The 22,900-nt window shown below is 49.9% G+C and overlaps 1 protein-coding gene across 1 annotated transcript; it reads right to left on the bottom strand.

Annotated features, from left to right (window-relative positions):
- Nucleotides 1-846: 846 nt before the first annotated feature.
- NDFIP1 (Nedd4 family interacting protein 1) lies at nt 847-21,305 on the bottom strand. The gene is made up of 15 exons (XM_053991045.1): nt 21,176-21,305; nt 12,158-12,245; nt 9,376-9,506; nt 8,440-8,527; nt 8,157-8,281; nt 6,445-6,511; nt 5,814-5,919; nt 3,445-3,878; nt 3,209-3,325; nt 3,090-3,160; nt 2,971-3,039; nt 2,758-2,852; nt 2,482-2,548; nt 2,197-2,414; nt 847-2,127 (listed from the first exon to the last, which is right to left on the bottom strand). The coding sequence occupies exons 1-7, from the start codon at nt 21,218-21,220 to the stop codon at nt 5,816-5,818; spliced, it is 648 nt and encodes a 215-aa protein (XP_053847020.1). The 5' UTR covers nt 21,221-21,305; the 3' UTR covers nt 847-2,127; nt 2,197-2,414; nt 2,482-2,548; nt 2,758-2,852; nt 2,971-3,039; nt 3,090-3,160; nt 3,209-3,325; nt 3,445-3,878; nt 5,814-5,815.
- Between the last annotated feature and the right edge of the window lie 1,595 nt (nt 21,306-22,900).

Raw genomic sequence — 22,900 nt, 5'->3', positions numbered from 1 at the left:
AGTAGCCCTGGGGAGTCCGAGCTCTCTCCCCACCACGGCACAGCAGCTCCAGTCGTGTCTGCCCCCCACAGCCCCAAAGCCTCCATCCCCAGCCTGGCAGCTGGGGAAGGCCAGAGGTATTCACTAGGTCACTGCAGGTGAGCACAGCCCTGCCACTTAGGCGGTGTGAAGTGGCTGAGCTGTCACACACCCAGCACAAGTATCTGAGCCTGGGGTCGGTGTGAACCCACACCAAACACAGCAGTGGCTTCTCCAGACCCTGTCCCCCCCAGAGCCTCTGTCTGTGCAGGAATGCAGAGCTGGAGGTGTCTGCAGCTTCAGGCCCCCACAGGAGGAGCAACAGGAATGCCAAATATTCCAGTTCTCTGGATATTCAAGCCCAAATAAGGCCCAGATGCCAGGAGAGCAAACATGAGGCTGATCGACCAAGTTTGGGCAAATGTGATTCAGAGTTCCCCAATGCTGCAGATTCTGCCTTGTAGGATAAAATTCCTAATTCTGTGTTCACTTATTCTTGTTTAAAGAGGAATCTGTGGAACCTCTATCCATCTCTGTCAGCCCCAAATGCTTGTTCCTGGGGACTGTACATTTGAGAAGTTCAGCTGTGAACCAAAACCACTTTCATGGGTCAGGTAAGTTGTGTAAGTATCAAAAAAATCCAACAAATCCCCCAAAATGGAATCACCATTTCCTGACAGGCTTGGTTACAAAAAAGATGGACACCTTGGAGATTTGTGTTACGCCTTCCATGGAAAGAGATGGAATGCCCACAGATAATCTGTGTTTGTCATGGATAACCAGGAATAACACATCAAAACTCAATGAAACATTGTCCTACAGCAACAATTGCTACAGAAGTGACATTTATTGACGTTCTGCTGTATTTACAGGTTGAACATTGTAAAACTCCAAAGTGAATGACCACTTGGCAGAAAGCACAGGAGTGCACATTAAATCTACATTTCCAATGCATCAGAGTCTCTGCTAACACAAATTATAAAAGCAAGAATTACAGGTATGTTAGGAATTGTCTCAAAAGTCCCAAGCCAAAGAAAAAACAAGGCCTTTGTTTTGCAAGATGGTTTTTATACAAAGTTGCAACATGATCTTTTAGTTTTACACTACAGACTTGTTCCGTGAAAACCGGAGAGCCCAAAAAGTTGGTGGTGCAAAAAGAAAGGATACTACAACACGAGAATAAAGACTGTTAAAAGTTAATACTTGTGCCACCTCTCAATTCCCAATGACACCTCAGAGTCCAGACTGCAGCGACCCCTCTTCCTCCACAGGCCCCTGGGTGCTGGGGGACTGCAGGAGTGCAGCCACCCCTGCTGACACAGCTTCCAGGTGCTGTCACCTCAGCTGCAGTCACCCTGCGCTGCCAGACAGGACATGGGGACAGGGAGGGGCAGGACATGGGGACAGGGATGGACAGGACACAGGGACAGGGATGGACTGGGGTGGACAGACAGGACACGGGGAAAGGGATGGACAGGACATGGGGACAGGGATGGACAGGACATGGGGACAGGGATGAATAGGGGATGGACAGACAGGACACGGGGACAAGGATGGACTGGGATGGACAGACAGGACAAGGGGGACAGGGATGGACAGGGAAGGACAGACAGAACATGGAGTACAGAGTACAGGGACGGACAGGGACAGGACACAGAGTACAGGGGTGGACAGGACACAATGTACATGGAGTACACAGGATGGACAGGATAGGACATGGAATACAGGGATAGAGAGGACACGGAGTACAGGGCTGGACAGGACACGATGTACATGGAGTACACAGGATGGACAGGACACGGAGCACATGGAGTTCCATGGCTTGTACAGGACACGATGCACACAGGCTGGACAGGATGTGGCACGTGTGGGCTGGACAGGATGTGGGCTTACATGGGCTGTACAGGACACAGAGCACACACTGCACAGCACAGGGTGTCACACACTGCCCAGCACAGGCTGTCACACACACAGCACAGGGTGTCACACACTGCCCAGCCCAGGGTGTCACACATTGCACAGCACAGGGTGTCACACACTGCACAGGACAGGGTGTCACACACACAGCACAGGGTGTCACACACTCTGCACAGCCCAGGGTGTCACACACTGCACAGCACAGGGTGTCACACTCTGCACAGCACAGGGTGTCACACTCTGCACAGCACAGGGTGTCACACACACTGCACAGGGTGTCACACACACTGCACAGGGTGTCACACACTGCACAGCACAGGGTGTCACACACACTGCACAGGGTGTCACACACACTGCCCAGCACAGGGTGTCACACACACTGCACAGCACAGGGTGTCACACGCTGTACAGCACAGGGTGTCACACACACTGCACAGCCCAGGGTGTCACACACTGCACAGCACAGGGTGTCACACACACTGCACAGCACAGGGTGTCACACTCTGCACAGGATGGAGTGTCAGACTGTACAGGACACGGTGTCACACACACTGCACAGGGTGTCACACACACAGCCCAGGGTGTCACACACTGCCCAGCACAGGGTGTCACACTCTGCACAGCACACGGTGTCACACACACAGCACAGGGTGTCACACACACTGCCCAGCCCAGGGTGTCACACACACTGCACAGGGTGTCACACACACAGCAAAGGGTGTCACACTCTGCACAGGATGGAGTGTCAGACTGTACAGGACACGGTGTCACACACACTGCACAGGGTGTCACACTCTGCCCAGCACAGGGTGTCACACACACTGCCCAGCCCAGGGTGTCACACACTGCACAGCCCAGGGTGTCACACTCTGCACAGCCCAGGGTGTCACACACACTGCACAGCACAGGGTGTCACACTCTGCACAGGATGGAGTGTCAGACTGTACAGGACACGGTGTCACACTCTGCACAGCCCAGGGTGTCACACACTGCCCAGCACAGGGTGTCACACACACTGCACAGGGTGTCACACACTGCACAGCACAGGGTGTCACACTCTGCACAGGATGGAGTGTCACAGACTGTACAGGACACGGTGTCACACTCTGCACAGCACACGGTGTCACACACACAGCACAGGGTGTCACACACACTGCCCAGCCCAGGGTGTCACACACTGCACAGCCCAGGGTGTCACACACACTGCACAGCACAGGGTGTCACACTCTGCACAGGATGGAGTGTCAGACTGTACAGGACACAGAGCACACACTGCCCAGCCCAGGGTGTCACACACTGCACAGCCCAGGGTGTCACACACTGCACAGCACAGGGTGTCACACTCTGCACAGGATGGAGTGTCAGACTGTACAGGACACGGTGTCACACTCTGCACAGCACAGGGTGTCACACTCTGCACTGCACAGGGTGTCACACACTGCCCAGCCCAGGGTGTCACACACTCTGCACAGCACAGGGTGTCACACACTGCCCAGCACAGGGTGTCACACACACAGCCCAGGGTGTCACACTCTGCCCAGCCCAGGCAGGGCCCGGGCAGCTCCCAGGCTGGAGCAGGAACTAAAGCAAGCCTGGCCCCTGCTGGCCCCGGGACGGCTCCTGCTGCCCAAGCACCACAAACCCCGGCTGAACGGCTCCATCAGCACTCACTGCAAGAGCTGCTTCAAACATTAGCCACTAATGAGTCAACAGTTACAGAATTCTGCGTTAATTATTAAAATTTTACACCTAAAAACAAATCGAAAGAAATGCTTCTCCTTTTTTTTTTTTTTTCCTTTTTCCAACAGTACTTTTATTTATTTATTTTAAAGCAGGTGATTATTTTTTCTTCTGCTCCAGAGCCTTGATTCACTTCCTGCAGGTGTCCTGCTGCTTCTTGGGGGGGATTTCACTAATGCAGGAAGACATTTGCCAGAAAACATCTGTTGGAGAAGGATATTGAACACCGACACTGCAGTCAGAGGGTTATTTTGGATAACAGGAGGATGTTGTTCACACAGCACAGGATGTCTAAGGGCTTATGAAGTGTCTCAGCACACAATGATGTGACTCCAGCAAAGTGCTCAGGAATCTGTGTGTATTTTACAGGATAACACCAGGATTATGTCCATTACTGCACACACAGCTGGAATAGTAAACTCCAGCTTTTCACCAGATTCATTTCACCAGGTTGTATTTTCTGGTTTGCACTCATTACTGCCCTCCTACTTTTCTAAAAATGATCCCTGCTCTGAAATAAAAATAATCCCTCACTGTGCCCTTTGCATCATGCCCTGGAGAGGAAATCTCATCTAAGGACAATAATACACTAAAAATCCAAGTCTTTTGTGTTTTTTTTTTCACTCAGAATTCAGAATTAAAGATTTCTTTTCAGAGGAAGTATCACAGTTGAAATATTTATGAATTATTCTGGACATTTATCTCAGCATATCTGAAAGTGCTTTTTGAAAATGCTCTAAAATGACACATAAATAAGAATTTAAACACTCTACACCTCCACAAGCAAGGAGGGAAGCCAGGTCTCTAAAACTGTAGTTTCAAACATAGGAGAAGTCTATGCAAAAAGAAACCACAGAGTTCATTTAGGAAATAAAAAATAAAGTTTTGGTAAAGGAGCAAAATTTTTTTTAAAAATTGTTCAGTCAGACAAAATACAGAGATAAAGTTGACTTTAAATGCTCACATTCTGTGACCATAAAGTGGGGGAAATGAACCCTCTGGTGACTCAGCAGGAATCTGGGAGGACATTACAGACCCTGGAGGAGGTCACAAACCAGAACTTTCTTAAACAGAACTGAAACACGTAAAGAAATTGGCTGAACTATTTTTACACACTATCACCAGAGGAAAGCACTGCACAAAGGCTGCTCTGTGCTGCAGGTTCTCCTCACAGCCTGGAAATGAAGCAGAATCGTGGGCAATTTGCAGTTTCTAATAAAAGGGAAGTGCATTTGGAAACCCAAGGCTCGGTTTTCAAATCTCAACAATTTAATGACCCCCAATTTAAAGCTGGGGTTGGTTTGGTTTCTTTGACTGTCCCAGCTGCAATTGCCTCTCTGGGGAAATGGAGTGTTATTATGATATTTCTAAAGGGAGCATCATGTTGCATTCCCCAGCTGGGAAGCAACCTATTCCAGGATTTCCTTCCCCTCGGGGAGGGACAGTTAATGCCAGGCCATTATCTGCTGTGAGCAGGAAATTATGCTACAAGGCTTCAGCTACTTAAGCCTCCTCCTTTAAAGCCCCATTAAGGCAGCCAGGCTGAGGTTCAGCACTGAAGCAAAAGACTCCCAGGCACTCAGGTTTTTTCCTGCTCAGGCAGGACAGCTCAGGTGTGAGGGAGGGACTGAGGAGAGCAAAGGTGTGCAAGGGTGTCATTTCTTCAGGAACCTGGCAGTAGTTTCTAACAGCAGAATTCAGACAAATTGCTCGTTCTGGGACAAAAGCCAAAGGCAGTGGCACGCCCCTCTAACAACATTTTGTGACCTCTCCTCGGGTTTGGGACACACCACGTGTTTCAGGCATGTGGTTTATTCTCAAAGACACATTTGCCAAATACACTGCAGTACCAAGGGGCAGGGGTTTTGTTCTCACAGTATCTAGTCAGGGAATCAAATGAATATCCAATTCCTCACAGCAAAAACTCAGGGAGAAATGTCCAGTGCTCCTCTGCCTCCCATCAGGTCAGTCTGGGCTCTGCAGACTCAGGAGCTGGGTAGGGGGTACCAAGAAACAACTGTTCCCTGCTTCCCTGAGTTCTAAAAATATTCAAGCAGTGGAAAGTGTGGCCTAGAAAAGTCACTAAATAAGAGTTAAAATCAAAGCAGAACAAATTCAGGAAAGCAGAAAATATTTACCTTTAGTAAATAAAGAGAACTCTGGTTCTGGGAAGAGTGGAAAACGTATCTGGCATCTTCCTAACCTTTGCATAATTAATAAATCCTCTGAGAAACAGCAGAAAACCTGCAGGGGAGAGACACATTTGTCCAGTTAACACAGGTGTTGCTTCTTCAAGGAGAGGGAGAGGAACCTCATCACTGGGATGCACGGCAGCTGATCACACACAGTAATTATTTTTGGTAGCAGTAACACCTTTCCATTTCAGGTAACTTCAAAAACAAACTTTCCTTGGGCAACCACAAAACTTTCGACTCCAAACAAGATCCAGTGACTCTCAAAGCAGGAAAAAGAAAATAAAATGAGGAAGGCAACAATCCACTCTTCCATTTAAGATGCAAGAGCAGACAAAACATCAGTTACAAGCATTATTCTCTTCTTAACTTCTGGATGATGTCAGGATGCTGCCACAAAGAACTGGCAACAGAAGGACAGTGTTTACATGTGCCTTTAAAACCTGAATGTGTTCAGTCAGAGGAGTATGAGGCTCACATTTCATCTGGACATCTATACACACATATAAGGAATGCTCACAAAATCCTAACTGACTTTACAGCGTTTTCAGGCATCTTTCCCCCCACAGACACTCACCTAGTACAAGGAAGACCCACCAAAGCCAGTACTGGCCATCGAAGTAACCAGGAAAATAGGTGGAGAACTGAAAAACAGCCAAAAAATACAGTTTAGAGCACATGGAAGTTTGTGAGTCAATGTCTGTCCCGACCAATTTCAGCAGTAACCAGATCAGGGCTGCACACAAGAGATCTCATGGAATGCTGCATTTCACCAGCTGCAGGAATGAGTTACCTCCACAAACTGCTCTTTATAGTTTTTCTGCACCAGCTCCAACAAGAGGAATGGGACAGATTCAACACCCAGCTATGAACTCTGGCAATCAGTGAGGCACAAGGACACTGGGCAAATATTCCTGTTTTAAATTGTGTCCTGGCTGCTTATAAAGCATAGCTGCAGGTTCTGAAAGGGCAGAGCAGGCTTGCAGCAGTGCAGCACATTCATTACACTGTCAGGTTGGATGTTGTACCAGCTGGGAAAGCAATCCACATCTGTGGAACCCACTGACAAGACTCCCAGTTGGGAAATTACTGCTATTAAATGAAAGGCACCAGCACTGTGAGAGCACTGAAGTTCACAGTTTCAGTATAAATACAGTATCATTCCTCTGGGTTTGTTCTATTCAAGTTTAAAAACCTAGCAAAAGATAAGTTAGTTACTGGCATTTGAATCAAATCCACAGTTAATGTCACCTCCTTCTGTCACACCTCTTAATCCAGCAAAGAGTCCTTAACACCTCTGTACCAAGATGACCACAAAAACTGTCTACAGAAAAGTGCTCTTAATCCAGCAAAGAGTCCTTAACACCTCTGTACCAAGATGACCACAAAAACTGTCTACAGAAAAGTGAAGAGATGCTGTGTTTACAAATGAGAACTCCCAGCCCCAAAAGACAGGGTGGGAAGTGACAGCTCTGACATGAACGCTCTCGACTTCTACTTACAGCCAGTGAGCTGCTTTGCTTGACATTCATCTTTCAGCCTGGAATGCCACCATTTCACAGGCCCCAAATAAAGATTCCCTGATGGATTTTCTCCCAATCCCTCAAAAAATGTAATAGCAAAAAGCCTGGAGCAGGATGGCAGCTCGCTCCTGTGCCGCAGGGAGGCTGCACCAGAGGGCACCCACGGCCTTCTCCCACTGCTGCTCCAAACCTCACTCCTCCTCCCACGGCCCTGCTTCCCTCTCCTCAGCAGCTATCCTGCATTTTAGAGAATCCCCTCCTTTCCAGAGGAGAGCCTAGGGCACAGCAGGCTGCAGAGGTTCATGTTCTCCCAGGATCAGAGCGTTGCTGCTGCTCAGCACAAACCACACTCTGATCAGGCCAGTGCCTCTGTCAGACACAGAATGAATCCCAGAATCCCAGAGTGGGCTGGAAAGGCTCCTGCAGCTCCTCTCTTTTGCCACAGACAGGGACACCTTCCACTATCCCAGGAATCCCTATCCAGCTTAAACCTGGACACTTCCAGGGATGGAGCATCCCCAAAGCATATCTGGGTGTGCAATCTTTCTTTTCTTTTACTACAGTTGTCATTCCAGCATATAAACAGAATACAGTTATGAAAAAGCTCTGTTCTTACTGAATAAGTAGCTCAAAAGTTATTTCATTATTTAAACAAAAAAAAAAAACAACACCAAAATTTATCACTAACTTCAGTATGAGATAAAAACCTGCTGGGAAAAAAAAACAGTATCAGTGTCTGTATTTGGTTTTGCACCACACAACTCACCCTGACAATAAGGATCCACTTAATAAGAGAGAGACCAAAGCCAGAAATGGCCCCATATCGTCCTGCAGCTGAAGTAGTCAGACAGAAAGACAGGAAAAATCCAATCCAGTTGAAGAGGAATGCCACTGAGAAAGCAGGAGAAAAGCAGCAGGTCAAGACACCTTTATATTCCAAGAAAAAAAAAAAACATAAACCCCTTGCACACATGTTTTTCCTGGTGCTACATAAACATAAATGTGACCCTAACTATTCTGGAAAAAAGTTCATTCCATCAGGTACTTACTGAAGAAAGTCAGCATGAAAATGCCATCATTTCCTATCCTCAGCTGGTCAGTGTCATCAAAGTCATCCCGTGTCACAAAGTCATCATCCTGCAATGCAGAGGGAGGCAGCACATGGGGGATTTAGGTCAGTCCAGTCCACACAGCAACCCTACTTCTGGGTGTGACTCTTCAAAAAAAGGGCTGGAATCCTAAATCTCAAAAGGCTACAAATGCAAGCACGAAAAAATTCCTGTTTCTCATCCTGAAATGGTGCAGGGCATGAAATGTTATCTATATAATAGGAAATGTATCTTTATTTTTAACACAGTCAAGATCCAGCATGTTCTTGTTCTCACTGTGAAGAATTCTTCAACTCATCAAAAAATTATCATCTCAGCAAGGAATTTGGCTTCTGTGAAGAAGTGCAATGAGCAGAGGACTTCTAATGCTAGCAGGGGTGGAGGAAATGGCTGAACAAGAGATAATATTGAAAAAACAGAAAGATATAATTCTGACAGAATGGTTTTACCATCCTTGTATCAGCTACACTGACCTCCAGAAAAGTCAACTAAGTAAGCAGCAGGAGTATCAAGGGTAGATATGCTGGACAGCTGAAGAATTAATCCCAAATCTTTTTTAAAAATGAAAAAAAAAACCCAACAAAACCCCCAGTGTCCATGCACAGGGATACAGCACAGTCCTATGTCAGCTTGCCAAGCTAATCTGGCTAGCACATGCTGGCATTGCTGAGATGTCTGACATCATCACAGCGCTCAGAGGAAAATGGAAAAAAAATAATAGCCACAGGACTCTCAGAAGTGTGGAATACCACCACCCCAGGAAGCTTCAAAAACACAAAAAAAACCCAACACAAATTTTAAAAGTCATGACACATGACGGGCAGGAGTTGAAGCTGGAGTTGCACGCAGCAGTGCAGGGATGGCAGGGACACTCACCCTGCCAGGAACCAAGGGAATGGTGGCCTCGGCCTTGGTCCTCTCGGCCTCGTCGTAGCTGGGCAGAGTGGTGGCCACGTTGTAGGACGGCGGCTTCGGGAAGCCTGACTCATCCTTGTAGTCAAAGTAAGCTGCACAAAAGGAGTTACACAGGAGGGAACTCGAGAGTTACACAGGAGGGAACTCGGGAGTTACACAGGAGGGAACTCGGGAGTTACACGGGAGGGAACTCGGGAGTTACACAGGAGGGAACTCACTCGGGAGTTACACAGGAGGGAACTCACTCGGGAGTTACACAGGAGGGAACTCGAGAGTTACACGGGAGGGAACTCGAGAGTTACACAGGAGAGAACGCAGGAGTTACACAGGAGGGAACTTGGGAGTTACACAGGAGGGAACTCACTCAGGAGTTACACAGGAGGGAACTCACTCTAGAGTTACACGGGAGGGAACTCACTCAGGAATTACACAGGAGGGAACTCACTCAGGAGTTACACAGGAGGGAACTCACTCAGGAGTTACACAGGAGGGAACTCACTCTAGAGTTACACGGGAGGGAACTCACTCAGGAGTTACACAGGAGGGAACTCACTCAGGAGTTACACAGGAGGGAACTCACTCAGGAGTTACACAGGAGGGAACTCGAGAGTTACACAGGAGGGAACTCACTCGGGAGTTACACAGGAGGGAACTCGAGAGTTACACAGGAGGGAACTCGAGAGTTACACGGGAGGGAACTCGGGAGTTACACAGGAGGGAACTCGGGAGTTACACGGGAGGGAACTCACTCAGGAGTTACACGGGAGGGAACTCACTCAGGAGTTACACAGGAGGGAACTCGGGAGTTACACGGGAGGGAACTCACTCAGGAGTTACACGGGAGGGAACTCGGGAGTTACACGGGAGGGAACTCACTCAGGAGTTACACAGGAGGGAACTCACTCAGGAGTTACACAGGAGGGAACTCACTCGGGAGTTACACGGGAGGGAACTCACTCAGGAGTTACACAGGAGGGAACTCACTCAGGAGTTACACAGGGGGGAACTCACTCAGGAGTTACACAGGAGGGAACTCGGGAGTTACACGGGAGGGAACTCACTCAGGAGTTACACGGGAGGGAACTCACTCAGGAGTTACACAGGAGGGAACTCGGGAGTTACACAGGAGGGAACTCGGGAGTTACACAGGAGGGAACTCGAGAGGTACACAGGAGAGAACGCAGGAGTTACACAGGAGGGAACTTGGGAGTTACACGGGAGGGAACTCACTCAGGAGTTACACGGGAGGGAACTCACTCGGGAGTTACACAGGAGGGAACTCAGGAGTTACACGGGAGGGAACTCGGGAGTTACACAGGAGGGAACGCAGGAGTTACACAGGAGGGAACTCGGGAGTTACACAGGAGGGAACTCGAGAGTTACACGGGAGGGAACTTGGGAGTTACACAGGAGGGAACTCACTCAGGAGTTACACAGGAGGGAACTCACTCAGGAGTTACACAGGAGGGAACTCACTCGAGAGTTACACGGGAGGGAACTCACTCAGGAATTACACAGGAGGGAACTCACTCAGGAGTTACACAGGAGGGAACTCACTCAGGAGTTACACAGGAGGGAACTTGAGAGTTACACAGGAGGGAACTCACTCGGGAGTTACACAGGAGGGAACTCACTCCGGAGTTACACAGGAGGGAACTTGAGAGTTACACAGGAGGGAACTCACTCGGGAGTTACACAGGAGGGAACTCACTCGGGAGTTACACAGGAGGGAACTCGGGAGTTACACAGGAGGGAACTCGGGAGTTACACGGGAGGGAACTCACTCGGGAGTTACACAGGAGGGAACTCACTCAGGAGTTACACAGGGGGGAACTCACTCAGGAGTTACACAGGAGGGAACTCAGGAGTTACACAGGAGGGAACTCACTCAGGAGTTACACAGGAGGGAACTCACTCAGGAGTTACACGGGAGGGAACTCACTCAGGAGTTACACAGGAGGGAACTCACTCAGGAGTTACACAGGAGGGAACTCAGCACTTCCTCAGCAGCTCCGTGCTGGGAACGAGCAGTGCTCCAGGCGACTCCCAAGGAGCCCCATTCCCCAGGCTGTCCCCTCCCCACCTTTCCTCCCCTCCCCACCTTTCCTCCCCTCCCCACCTTTCCTCCCCTCCCAGCCTCCTGCCATCCCAAAGCAGAAAGGGAAAAGCACAGGAGCACCTTCTCTGATAGCCAGCAACTCAGAGCACACTCACTGAACATGTCTGGCTGTACTTCTGCTTAAAACAACACGTGCTGTGCCTCTGCTGACTTGGATACTCAGAAGCAGTCACGTTTCCAGATCCAAGTGGTTATTACAGTTATTAGTGACAGGACAGGAGGATGATTCAAAGTCCCATCCTTATGGCCAAGTGCTTAGCTATTGGAAAGTGCAGGAAAAGTGAATTCTTTAAACCCTTTTAAGTAATGAATCTTTTCAGGAAGGGGCACAGCATCATCCAAATGCCAGATAATAAGAGGGGAACCACAAATCCTCCCAGCACTTTGATTTTTAACTCTCTTCAATTTACTGAGAACACTGTGAACTGTAACTTGAACACCCCTCGATGGGATGACATCAGATGAGTGCAGCCAAATTGCGTCTCCTAAACCACAAGTACGGACAGGCTGCGTGGATCAATCCTGATCCTTGTGGCTTGGGGAGGTGCTGCAGAGCCAGCCGTGGATGGGGAGAGCAGTCAGTGGCAGCAGAGCAATGCCAGCCCTTTGCCCAGGTGAGAGTACCTGTGCTCTCTGCAGAAATGCTGCTGTAGGGCGGCGGCGCGTCGTTCACCACCGGCACGGCCTCGCCCGGCTCCTCTTCATTCTGCAGCTGAACAGAACCACACACCAGGGGTCAGGGGGCTGCTCAGGGCTCGGGCACCACCCCTGCAGCTTTAACTGCACACAACAGACCCTTCTGGAAGGAGACTGTTCTGCAGCACCACGGGACACAGAGCAGCTGCTCAGCCTCCCTCCGAAGCATTCCCACTTGAAATGATCAATCTTCCATCCCTGTTTTAATGCTGTTTTTAAACCCTCTCCTCACACACCTGGACTCCAGCAAAGCACAGCGCACAGCTTTCCAGTACCTTTCCATTTCCCTGGCACTTCCTCAGCTCACACTGAGGAAGCTGCAGTTGCATCTGTTTTTAGTCAAAGAAATACAGCGAGATACCCAACAAAAGGCTCCATTGCTGCCTGTGGCTTTGCTAAGGAAGGTTTTTTTCCATGGATACATTACATAATGATGCACAGAAGTATAAATGTTGCCATTTCCCTTCAACCTTTCACACTGCATGACTGAAAAGGAGCCGGTTTATTTTGTGCACTGTGCTTCCCACAGGCTCTGTATAAATAACCAGGAGCTATCACAGATCCAGCATCACCCGCACGAGGCAGGTGTGCCATGGCAGCTTTGATCAGGGAAGCAGCAGTACCAGGCCAGAAAGGAGGTTACAGCTGCCATCTCATGTTCCCCTTCCTTCCATTTCCCATCACCTCAGCAGCAAAGGCACTGAGGTTTTCTGCAGAACAACTCACCTCAAACAAGCACCTCCAGACTGAAGCACTGGGCTGAGCAGGAGGCACTGCCCTCGTTTGAAATCACCACTAAACAATGTCTCCTCCAGCTCTCCCTCCTGCAATCCCACACATTTGCTCCTGAAGCCATCCAGGATATTTTGCTTTCTTTTCTTTGGAGATACATGCTGCCATTCTCCTTGAGCTTTTAACACAGGGGTGGGGGCGTGGGGGGATGTTCTTATCTTATTTGTATCAGGGGAAAATAAATCAGCTCACTCATCTAAATGCAGATCTTGGATATCCAAGTGTTCTGTGCTTTGGAGTTTTATTCCTTTTGCAGCTTAACATCAAAGATCACAGAATGGTTTGGGTTGGGCCATCCCTGAAAGCCCATCTCATTCTACCCCCTGGCATGGGGAACCTCTCACTGTGCCAGGCTGCCCCAAGCCCCAGTGTCCAACCTGGCCTTGGGCACTGCCAGGGATCCAGGGGCAGCCACAGCTGCTCTGTGCCAGTGAAAGGCCACAAACTATAGTCTGCTCCAGATCACTCTACATCCACATCCTCTGTGAAAGTCCTGACTGTGCTTAGCAGATGGCAACGAGTGGTTCTGCTGGCAGGTCCAAGGGGTCAGCTGAGAGGGAGAAAAGGGAGGAAATTACTCTGGAAAGCACCAGAACAAAATCAGGAGCGCTGTCTGCCAGTCCAGGTGCAGCAGAACAGCAGAGCACCACAGTCCTGCACTCCAGTTCCACGTCAGCTGAAGCTCACTCTGCTGCCCAGGAACATTTTCCAAACAGACTAGGCGGGGAAGAAAAAGAGTGCTTGGGTCAGCCCCAAGCTTTGTGGATAAGCAGTCCTCACATGACAACGCTGAACCATCTCCTTGAAGAAGGAGAAATCAGTGATCCGGATGAAAATTTAATCCGTGTTCCAGGGAGCAGCTCCCAGCACAGCTGTCAGCAGGACACAGCCCCAGCGCTGCTCCCTGGCCAGATGTGAGGCAGAGCAAACAATCCCAGGGTGTGAGGCCCTGGGGCTGGAGGTGGCAGGACCTGCCTCACCTGCAGCTTTACTGAGCCCCAGGGCACCGAGCAGGGACAGGAGGAGCTGCAGCAACTCCCACCACACCTTTGTCTTCTCAAAGCCTTTCCAAGGACAAAAACGCCTCATTTTATAAAACCCCACGGTTTTACAAGTATTACATTACAAGTAAATGCAAACTAACTTGAGAAGCAATTGCCTATTAGAATATGCTTTAATTTTTTTTTATAAAAAGACAGCATTACTCCAGAAATCCCAAGCCACCCTGCACAGAGTAAGAGGGGCAATGGAAGGGACAGGAAAACACAGAGCCAAACTGCTTGATTCAATCTCTGCCCAGAGAGGCTGCCCCTGGATCCCTGGACATGGCAGGAGTAAAAAAAGATTAAAAATATGATCTTTAAGGTCATCCCACTCTGTGATTCCATGATTCCCCCAGCTTTCAAGTTTATGAATTCTCAGAAAATGCTCCACCATGCTTATTGTCAGTCTATCCACAAAAATTCAGCACTTCTTTTCTCCCTCTGCCTGTGCAGGACCTGGTCTATTAGCAGGAGGAAAGGCTCTGTCACAGCTGGGACTCTCTGGATTCCACGTGCCCTTTGCTACCTGCTCTCCAGGTGAGGGGGTGGCAGAAATTCAACCCCTCATGCCTGTAAGAAAGAAGGCAGGTAGAGCCTGAGAGCACAGCCACCAGGGAGTGGGGAAGAAAGCACCACATGTGACAAGACTGGAAGAAATGAAACAAAGAGGACACAGATACTGAGTGGAATATTAACTCCTACCACTGGTGCTTCTTTCAATAGTAAAAAGAAATACATATCCTTCCACCAATGTCACGTGGGAGAAAGCAGCTGAATTCACTGCTGCCTTCAAACATCCCAATTCAGGTAATGGATAATGACACAAAAAATGCAGCTACTTTCTGAAGTTGAGCTTGAGGCTGTAGGAGGTTACAGTTATAGAAAACATATTTTTCTTCTAATGGACAAGGTACACAAATGCCTTCCAGCCTTTTTAATGATTCCAGGCATCTAAAATTCAACTAAGTGCCTTTTAGCAGAGCAGGGAGGGTTCATGTGACAGGAAGAATGACTCATCAGGCTTTGCAGGGCTGCACTGCTGCCCTGGCCTGGCCCTGGCTCCCACCTGCCCTGCACAGCTCCAGGTATGGACTCGGCTCCCAGAGAATTCCCCCGAGCCTTCAGAACCCAGAGAGCCTGGTTAAAAGCAGTGTCTGACTTCAGTCTGTTCTGCTGAGGCTGTGGGATAATTCTTTCCTAGATTCACTGATGGATTTTTAGCTTTTCAGGCAAGGTTCTGGATTTCGTGGCATAAAAAAATAAGGCAGTCTTTACAGCCATGCGTGTAGTTATTGAAACAACAGCTTGGCTGGGATTTTTTCACCAGACTGCTGAAACAACAGAAAGTTAACTGAGAGAACACCCAGGGATATTTATTTTCAAAAAAACCCCCAGCATCAGAAGGCTGGCACTGAGCAGGACATCACTTCTGGCTGCCACTTGCCCTGTCCGAGACCCGTCCCATATAAATACACACCACGGCAACATAAAAGTTGAAATTTTCCAAGCTGTTTGGAAGTATTTCCATGTAAATATTTCCATTACTTTGAAGAAAGCATTTCCAATAAATACATTGGTTAATTCTTCCAAATTTCCTAAACTCAGCATATGTGCTGCTCTCATAGTTTTGAATCTTTATTTTTTAACTCTCCTTTGCCAAGTTCTGAGGCTGCACGTGTAAATATTCTTTACACTAAATCAGCATCACTACATCAAACCAGCATTACTACAAGCTTGGCCTTAGCAATAGATCACATATCATTACATATCCTCAGCCTTTTGGAAGTAAATTAAAGTCACTGCCAACTCTGAAAAGCAGAGTTATTTTTACTGACTTTTGCTTTACTTAATTAAACACACCCCGATTGAAAATCCTGACTTTTGCTCCATGTTGTTGCAAATTCCTGTAACTTAATATCAGCTTATTAATCAGCAGGAATAATGATAAGCTACCAGACAAGCCAACCCACACCCTGCAGCTCTCTCCCTGATGAGCAAATAACTGTTTTCTCCAGTAGGCTCTTCCATTTCCCCGGAGCAGTGAGAGCCCTGAGTGTCTGGCCCAGCCCCTGCACTGGCACAGGTGTGTTGAGCACCTCTCAGGTGACACAAGTGGCACCTGTGCCAAGCCAACCCTCCCTGGGGAGATGCTGATGCTCCTGCCCGAGCCTCACGCTGGGGAACCAGCCCTGAGCAGAGCCCAGCCCTGGGAGTGACCTCCCTACACAAGCCAACCCGAAAATTTCTCCATGGAAAGGGTGCCCAGGGGGGTTTGCAGTGCCCATCCCTGGAGGTGGCACCTGGAGGTGGCACTCAGTGCTCTGGGCTGGGGACAAGGTGGGGATCTGGCACAACTTGGACTCGGTTTTTCCAAACGGAGTGACTTTGAGATTCTGAGATACTCCTCCCTTTTAACAAAGCACTGAAAACTGTGCCCCCACTCCCCAAACCCAGCTGGAGCAGCTCCCTGGCACCCAGTGAGCACACACGGAGCCAGCAGCAACATCCAGCTGAGGGGGGCCATGGCAACAACCCCGTGAGCCACCAAAAGGCAAAAACACAAATCAAAACCAATTTTATGTCCACAAAATACAACCTGTGCTCATGAGGGTGTTGTCCTCTGACTCACTGCAGCCAAGGCCTGACACCACAGAAATGCTCCTCGGTCCTGGGAAACAAGCTGGCCTAATTCCCTCATTTCTGTTCAAACAGGGAGTTAGACTGGTCTGGACAGACTGGAAACAAGCACTTGGGCCAGCACAAACCTGTGCCACACACTGGCCTTAGACTTGATAGAATCAAGGTCTTAATATGGAAAAATTAGGTTTTAATCTTGGATAGCCTGTAATTAAATTTCCCACACTTAAAGCATAAGGCCTTCTCATAATATTTAGAATCAGATGAATATTCTTCTGGACATTAGGGTATTTCAGTAAGACTTCTAAACATTTTTAAATATCACATTTTTTAAATGGTCATATGAAGAAGGCTAAGTATCTTCCATGGAAAAAATCCCACTGTGCCAGCAATAGATCAAATTTGGATATTTCACAACAGGCAGGAACAGAATGATTGGATAGCCCTTGATACTGAATTTTGCTCACTCGTCCCCATGACAAAGGATCAGAATTCACACACACACACAGAACTTTTGATCCTTGCATTCTGTATGGTTACTTCTAAGTCATGATGCCAAACCCACAGAAAAAGGTTGCTCATCTCCTGGGAGCACTCAACAACCCAAAGCCCTCAGGGATTGCTCCTACAGCTGCTTCCCAGTGGGGTTACTGAGCACCACTGAATTTTAGTCATGAGAGCAAAGTTACTAAAAGAGCCCAACTCAGAGCTCAACACCACCCTGATGCCTGAGATAATATTGTATTTAAAAGTTTGCCTGCAAAGCTATTTTCTCCTGCCACACAAGCTGTGAGATGACCCTGGACTGCTGCTGTTTCCCTGCCTTTCCCACATCCTTTGATTTTTAGGGACAGAATGTATTGAAATTCTATAATAACTTTTTCACACAGAATCACTAAACCCTTGCAAACTTACCTGGCAGGTACTGTGGCCTACAGAGGTGGATGTTTCAGAGGAAAATAACCAGATTTTGGTCACCTGAGCACAGCTGAGACTGGACACGGGGCAGCTTCAGCACAGCCTCAGAGCAGAGGCTGCACAAACAATTTCACTCTGCAATTGTTCTAATTTTACTGGGTTTATGTCAATGGCATCTCCTATTCTGCTTACAAACAAAATAAAATATATAAATAAATATGCAAACAACCTACCCCGCAACTTTTCTTACCATTCTTATCTTTAGCCAGCACATCTTGCACACTGCAAGGACCTCACTGAGGAAACAGTCACTGACATTTCTGATTCTAACTGCTGACATGAAAAGATTTGGGATGTTCTCATTTTTTGTTTCAAGCTGTGTGCCCATTTCAGCCGAAAAATTAAACACAAGCTTAAGGTACACACAAGGCAGGAACTGATATCTGCCTCCCTGTTCCACTCCAGCCTCCCCAGAAATTAAAGAAGCATTGCAGTTCTTCATGGATTTAAACTCTATTCCCATTCTATTTCCAGTAATGTATTTCTTCTACAGTTTTCACAGAACGAAAAACAAACAAATGGAAAAATCTTTCTTCCTTATTTTTCCCATCGACACCTCCCTTTGTGGAATGATTCATGATCCACGTAAACCTTCAACAAGTGGAACAGGAAGACACAACACTTAAAAAGGAATACATCTTCATTATTTAACACTCCCACCATTTCCTAGGTGGGTTTACATTACTCATACACCTCACATGTATTTTTGAATGCTCCAAGTGCAAAGCATGCCTGGAAAACACAAGTGTAAATAAACCTGTTAAAGCTGGACTATTTTTTCCAGAATTCAGGGTAATTTTTATTCCAAGGATGAAATACAGTTCTGCCAACTGAACTCTCAATCCAGGGTTATGCTGGAAAGGCTTTAAGCCCACTAATCCCAACAGCATCCCTGTATAACTTTCCCAAAGGCAGATTGAAATGACAAGAGCCTCTCAGTGTCCCTTTTTGGGGACACAGCAGTGCCCGGAATAACAGCACCAGGGCGGGCTGCAGCTCTCTCTCCTTCTTCCCAAACCTCTCCATTCCCACCTCCACAAGCACAGCCCCAGCACCTGGCCTGCAGAGGAGGATCCAAATCCAGCAGTCTGAGCCTGTCCCAGCCCTGCTCCCCATGGAAGGGGTGGGGGAGGCTGAAATCCCTTCTCCAGAGTTTCAGTTTTACTTTACATGGAGCTGCACTTCCTCAGTACGTGAGCTCAGACTCACATCGCCCAAAGACATCACTTTTTGCAGGCTACTTTTTATCAGATTATCTCGTGCCTGAACAAAGCCATGGGCTAGGAAGTTGGCTTTGGAAAATAAATGAGTGCACGGCCCTTGCACGCTGCCCACGATGGTGAACGGACACGGGCTGGGAGTTTGCAGGGAAGAAGGAGGCTGCTGATGGAGCACAGCCCACATTCCCACCTTCCCACATCCCACCTGCAAGGCTGAGGAAGGCCTGGGAGAGGAGAGGAAACACACAGGTCTCAAACTGGGGTATCGAGTTCTGTTGTGCTCAGATCATGGTCACTAACTCTCACCTTTTTTCCTGAAAATACAGACAATTGAGGAATCCTACAAATACTGTACAGGTTCCACAGTGCCCACACCTCAGTGCTGCTCCCACATACACATGGATACGTCAGGAACCCGTCCCAGAGTGAGGGTTACATGTCCCTGGCATGTTTGGACAGTCAATCACATTTACCAGTACAGGAACCACCTACCTATATAACCAATTCCATTAATGCATTACCCCATCACCCAAAACCATCAAGCTTTAAAAATTCCTCCACTGACTCATAATCCAATCATTTAAAGGATTAAATGAGCTTGCTGTGAATTTCTCCAGGCTACCTCCACTGACTGGGTCCTGTGTTCACTCTAGCCCTTGCAGTTACCACTTCACTATCAGTCTCTCTTCCTCGGCACATGGTACATTCATTATTGTACATTCCCACACACAATAAGTTTCAAAATACGGGGGGGAAATTGACACATGCAATGCTACAGAGACTCTCCCACTCTCTCATCCTCTCTTTATCTAAATCCCAACTGCATCTCCACAGCTTGCAGGGTTTTGAAGCAACACAAGCATTAGGAGCCAGTTCAGTGGTAACACACTTCACAACGGGAACACCTGGGTTCTGGCAGAGGGCAAGGAAAGAGAAGCAATTCCTAAACAGCTGCACAAAAGTAAATACATTTACATGTGAGAATCTGCCTCTCACTCCAGTCTAACCAGTGGCTCCACAGGCCTCCATTATGTGCTTGTCTTTAGCAGTGCAAATCCTCTGGCACAGCCTGGCTCCCTAATCTCCGCAGATGAGTCTGCCCTGGCTCTGCCCGAGGTGTGAGCACACAACACTGAGCTGGCAAACAACAGCTTTACACACTCCTCCCAGGGGAAACCAGGAGTGTGTGCATCAGCCAGGTAACACCACAGCGGGCAGTGGGGTCCTTCAGCGACTGTGTCACCCATCCCCACTGCTCCAGGTGATGGGACACGCTGCACGTCCCTTGGGAAAGGCATTTGTGAAGACACTTGTTGGGGTCACCACCAGCAGGACTCTGCCAGGAAAGGCGATTAGTGCACAAACCTGGTTATCTGTGCCTAGCAGGTCCCAGAACAACACAAAGAGATTTGTCATTGTAAGTGAGCACATCTGTTTAGCACTGAACGAAAAAAAAAAAAAAAAAAAAAGAGCCTAAGTTTTACTTAACTTCTACATTTCCAGTATGTAAAAACACGGAGACCTGCAGCTGTCAGACGAGACAAGCACTCCATCCCAAGGGAGGGTGTATCTCGAACTCTGCCGAGCGCCAGCCTACCCACGCTGGGAATGCTACCCAGGAAAAGTCACAACACAGCGATTTCTTGGGAGAGCCTCTGTTCAGCAGGAGCGAGCTGTCTGCTGTTCTGAGGGATTTCTCCATTTCTCTAAGTAAAGAATTCTCCGTGTCTGATGTCAGAAAGGCGCCTGCCAGAACTGGGTCACACCGAGAGGTGACACCCGGCCCTCTCCGTGGGGCCGGCACTGCAGACAATCGGGAGGCAGCAAGAGAAGAACGACCCCAATTCCCGAGGGAGCTCTTTAAGGGCAGCCCTTGGCCTAGAGGGAGTCCACAGGTAAAAGATGGAAGAAACCTAACGGTGACCTCGGCACGACGCGGAACGAGACCGTTCCCTGGCCCTGGGGGGAAATGACCGGCGGGGTCAGCGCCCTGCGCCAAGGTCGGCCCGGGACTGGGCAAACACCGGCCCCGGACACACCCGGCCCCGGGACTGGGCAAACACCCGGGCCCAGGACAGAGCGAACAGCAGCCCCGGGCCTGGGCGAACACTGGGCACACCCAGCCCCGGCCCGGCGGGGAGCGGCTCCGCGGCCGAGCCCGGCCCGACCCCCCCGGGGACCCGCGGCCTCCGCCCCGGGCGCTGCCGCCAGCACAGGCCCCGCTCCCGGCCCCGCCGCCCCGGGAGCCGCCCGGCCCCGGCCCCGCCGCCCCTCACCTGCTGGTAGCGGCCGCTGCTGGGCTCGGCGGCCGCGGCCGCCATGGCGCTGCGGGGTCGGTGCGGGCGCTGCGCAGGCGGAGGCGGCGGCGGCCCGGTCGCTGCTCGCTGCGGGCTCCGCTCGCTCCCGCCCTCCCCGTCACGCTCGGCCGCGCCGCCTCCCGCCCCGCCCGCCGCCGGAGCCGCCCCGGGCCGCGAGCAGCGCTCCTGGAGGGGCCACGGAACCACCGAGGCTGGGAGAGACCTGCAACAGCGGCGAGGCCAGGCTGTGACCGACGCCCACCGTGTCCCCAGCCCAGAGCGCCGAGTGCCGCCTCCAGCCCTTCCTGGGACACTCCAGGGATGGGGATCCAATCCTCCCTGGGCAGTTCCAGTGCCTGAGCACCCTTTCCATGGGGAAATTCCTGCTGCTGCCCACCCTGAGCCTGCCCTGGCCCAGCCTGAGGCCGTTCCCTCTCCTCCTGTCCCTGTTCCCTGTTCCCAGCCCGACCCCCCCGGCTGTCCCCTCCTGTCAGGAGCTGTGCAGAGCCACAAGGGCCCCCCTGAGCCTCCTTTTCTCCAGGCTCAGCCCCTTCCCAGCTCCCTCAGGAACTCTCCAGCCCCTTCCCAGCTCCGTTCCCTGCCCTGGACACACTCCAGCCCCTCAATGTCTCTCTCACCATGAGGGGCCCAGAACGGGACGCGGCATTCGAGGTGCTTCACCAGTGCCAGCACAGGGGACAGTCCCTGCCCTGCTCCTGCTGCCACACTATTGCTGAGACAGGCCAGGTGCCGTTGGCTTCTTGCCCTCCTGGGCACACGCTGGTTCCTGTTCAGCTGCCGTCAACCAGCATCCCCAGGCTTCCAAGCAGGACAGCTCCACTGGGGCTGGAGGGTGAGCGGAGCCAGCCCGGAGCCAGCCCGGAGCCAGCCCGGGGCCAGCCCGGAGCCAGCCCGGGGCCAGCCCGGGGACAGCCCGGCTGTGTGCAGGGCCCGGGGTGCCGCTGCCTGCGGGAATGCCGAGAGCCAGCAGCACGTCCCTGGCACCGCCGCAGCTGCAGGATTCACCCCACAAGCACCGTGCACTTACGTATAATGTACACTGTGGAACTCAAGTAATAAATTTCAGAGTGGAAGCTGCCATGGGATGTGTTAGTGAAACCTAAGGAGTCGGGAAATTGATGTAAAGCCATGCTGCCTCAGCAGGCACCCACCAGAGCCAGCATTGAGGAACCAGCCCTGTCTGAGCCACACGGACCAAGCCTGGGTCACACATGACCCCAGCCATCCCTGTCCCACCACACGGGCAGGGAACAGGCCGGCAGCTGCTGCACCAACCACGAGGCGTTGGCCATCAGCTCTTCCATATCCACAGGGAGCAGATGGTGTTGAGCTCCTTCCTTCCAAACAGAGCACGTGTAGGAAACCACGCAGTGAGAGAAGTTGGTTTATTCTGAGTTCTTCAGTGTTACATTGGCCAAAACACTTCTCAGCTTGTATAACATTTGTTTTCTACATGCGCGGTTCAGCTCTAGTCAGGCTTGCACAAAATTACCCGCATCAATCCCTAAGGTGGATGAGATTTAAATATATCAGCTTTAGGATGAGGAAGGCTGAATCAGCCCCACTGGGATTCCAAACTGCAAATTCAGAGAGCTGCAAGCATTGAAGCCCGAGGACATGGTTTTGAACTGCACACTCAGTCATAAATACAGGCCTCAATGCTCATTAATCCCTGCCATAATC

The sequence above is a fragment of the Vidua macroura genome, chromosome 15 (genome assembly GCF_024509145.1).
Source record: "Vidua macroura isolate BioBank_ID:100142 chromosome 15, ASM2450914v1, whole genome shotgun sequence".
In the NCBI taxonomy this organism is placed as follows: domain Eukaryota; kingdom Metazoa; phylum Chordata; class Aves; order Passeriformes; family Viduidae; genus Vidua; species Vidua macroura.
Note: the sequence above shows the minus strand (reverse complement) of the source record. Positions and strands in the feature narration are given on the sequence as shown.

Coding starts and splice junctions, on each gene's coding strand:
- NDFIP1 (XM_053991045.1), bottom strand. CDS start 21,220: ATGGCGGCCGCGGCCGCCGAGCCCAGCAGCGGCCGCTACCAGCAG. Junction 9,507..12,157: donor CATTTCTGCAGAGAGCACAG/GTACTCTCACCT, acceptor CCTTTTGTGCAG/CTTACTTTGACTACAAGGAT. Junction 5,920..6,444: donor GTGGGTCTTCCTTGTACTAG/GTGAGTGTCTGT, acceptor TCTCCCCTGCAG/GTTTTCTGCTGTTTCTCAGA.